A 2,292-nucleotide genomic window follows, 5' to 3' on the forward strand; every position below is an offset into this window, starting at 1 on the left:
TGTGTGTGTGTGTGTAAGCGCACTTGGCAATAAAGCTCTTTCTCTCTCTTCTCTCTCTCAAATAGCTGTCTTATTCAGTGTTGTATTATGAAGTGTCGATCGTACGTTTAACAGTTGGGTTTTTCAGTTACGCTGGAATTTTCGGAGACCGACTCAGACATGTCATATGTCTTCATCACTGACTCGTCGCAGACCAGTGTACCGTTACTGCAGGCTTGTATTGATGGGGACTTGAGTTTCGCTCGGCGTCTGCTGGAGGCTGGCTGCGACCCCAACATCCGCGACCACAGGGGCCGCACAGGTCTGCATCTGGCAGCGGCGCGAGGTAATGTGGACATCTGCCGCTTCCTGCACAAGTTCGGCGCAGATCTGTTAGCCACCGACTATCAGGGCAACACTGCACTGCACCTGTGCGGACATGTGGACACGATTCAGTTCCTGGTGTCCAATGGTCTCAAAATTGATATTTGGTGAGATATGCCAATATATTTATTTGAACAATTATATGTTTGTTGGTAAGTGTTTGTGACTACTCTTTCTTTCTTTCTTAATGTAGGGTACAATGTGACTAATACTGTGGCACACCTGTGCTTTTCACTTCTACAATTTTCACAGTTTATTACAATCTTATTTATTGAACATTGACAGAGCAACACATTTTAGGGGAAGAAAACCGTATTGATACAAATATTTTAGCTGTAGTACGTATACTAATTAAGTTTAATTAGGTTTTGCACAATAAGTTTTGCATAAAATACTTGTTCAAAGTCACATTCGCTTTAGTAATCAATTTAGTTTGTGCCATATTCTGTTTATTTTGATCAAATAAATGTAATAATAAAAAATATATAATGGTGTCATTATAAATATGATTATTATCTTTTTAACTGAAAACTATTTGAATCTGGCCATGTCATGTCAACAAATGAACAAGTCATCCTTTTACATATTGTTTGGTTTTGAAAAACCTTGATTTTAATTACCTTGAACAAAACTGAAAATCAGCAACAAGACCTTTATCTCAGAATATATTTGGTAAATTTAACATTTCACGTTCGCTACATAAAACTATTAAATGTTTTAAAAATTCTAATAAAATAAAATTCACCTTTTACCCCCGTGTACTTCTGTTGTACTCTATTATGTTTCTCTCCTTTTTTATATAATTTTATCAAAATTTGTATTAATGCAATTTTATCTTTTCCATAATAACCATGGAAGCTATTATGAAAGTTAGCCACCACTTTCACAAAATAGAAATAAAATGTGTTATACTGTTTCTAAGAGATATTGTATTAATTTATTATTTTACTGCAGCAGTACCACTTGTAGTGATGTAATTATTATCATTATCTGACTCTATGTAATGTTTCTCAATTGTTCTTTAACACTGGAACAGTAACCACAATGGGTCCACACCACTGGTGCTGGCTAAGAGGAGAGGAGTAAATAAAGATGCCATTCGGTTGCTGGAAGGGCTGGAAGAGCAAGAGGTCAAGGGGTTCAACAGAGGAGCTCACTCCAAACTTGAAGCCATGCAGATGGCTGAGAGTGAGAGGTTAGATTTGCACATTTACATATTTTCATTACTTTACATGTTTCAGCACCTTTTTTCCTAACAGAGTAACGTTGTTCCTAGTGCGATGGAGAGCCATTCGCTGCTGAATCCAAACCTGCAGAACAGTGAGAGTGTGCTGTCCAGCTTTCGCTCCACCTGGCAGGAGTTTGTGGAGGACTTGGGCTTCTGGAGGGTGCTGCTGCTGCTGGTGGTCATCGCCCTTCTTTCTTTGGGCATTGCTTACTATGTTAGTGGCGTACTGCCCTTTTCTGCAAGTCAGCTGGAGTTGGTCCACTGAGGGCCGGATTGTGTTATATCTGGGCACCAGACGAGTCAAACTTTGAACTAAAGGGAGGTTTGAGTGGACCTTGAGTGAAGGTTCTTCATAGTACAAGATTAGGTTTAATGTGAAGTTTAGAAACTTGTTATTCTCACAGTTGAGGTCAAGTGACGGTGTTCACATGATGATGGCTGTGCTATGAAGGAAGACTGAAAGGTATTTATGGAGGAAAATGTTAGAAGTTTCTCAAACACACTCAAAGTGATGTAAACCCATTTCTCACAGATCTTTCCATGATCACTGAAGCCGGCCAACTGGTTGCTCAGTAGACATATACACTTGTAATAATTTCAGTGGTGATGTAAACAACATTAGGTGACTGCTGTAGGTTAGATCAGGCATGATGTTTTCATCCTAGTATTTACTTCTTTTCCTTTTCTATCATCTTTTTTTT

General features: G+C 38.7%; 1 protein-coding gene across 1 annotated transcript; it reads left to right on the forward strand.

The window, feature by feature from the left end:
* The first annotated feature begins 90 nt into the window (after positions 1-90).
* On the forward strand, positions 91-2,286 carry LOC107577339 (ankyrin repeat domain-containing protein 46). The gene is made up of 3 exons (XM_016263426.1): positions 91-470; positions 1,400-1,558; positions 1,640-2,286. Exons 1-3 carry the CDS (start codon positions 160-162, stop codon positions 1,854-1,856), a joined length of 687 nt encoding a protein of 228 aa, XP_016118912.1. The 5' UTR covers positions 91-159; the 3' UTR covers positions 1,857-2,286.
* The last annotated feature ends 6 nt before the right edge of the window (positions 2,287-2,292 follow it).

This window comes from Sinocyclocheilus grahami, unplaced genomic scaffold, assembly GCF_001515645.1.
Source record: "Sinocyclocheilus grahami isolate Dianchi unplaced genomic scaffold, SAMN03320097.WGS_v1.1 scaffold5782.1, whole genome shotgun sequence".
NCBI lineage: Eukaryota > Metazoa > Chordata > Actinopteri > Cypriniformes > Cyprinidae > Sinocyclocheilus > Sinocyclocheilus grahami.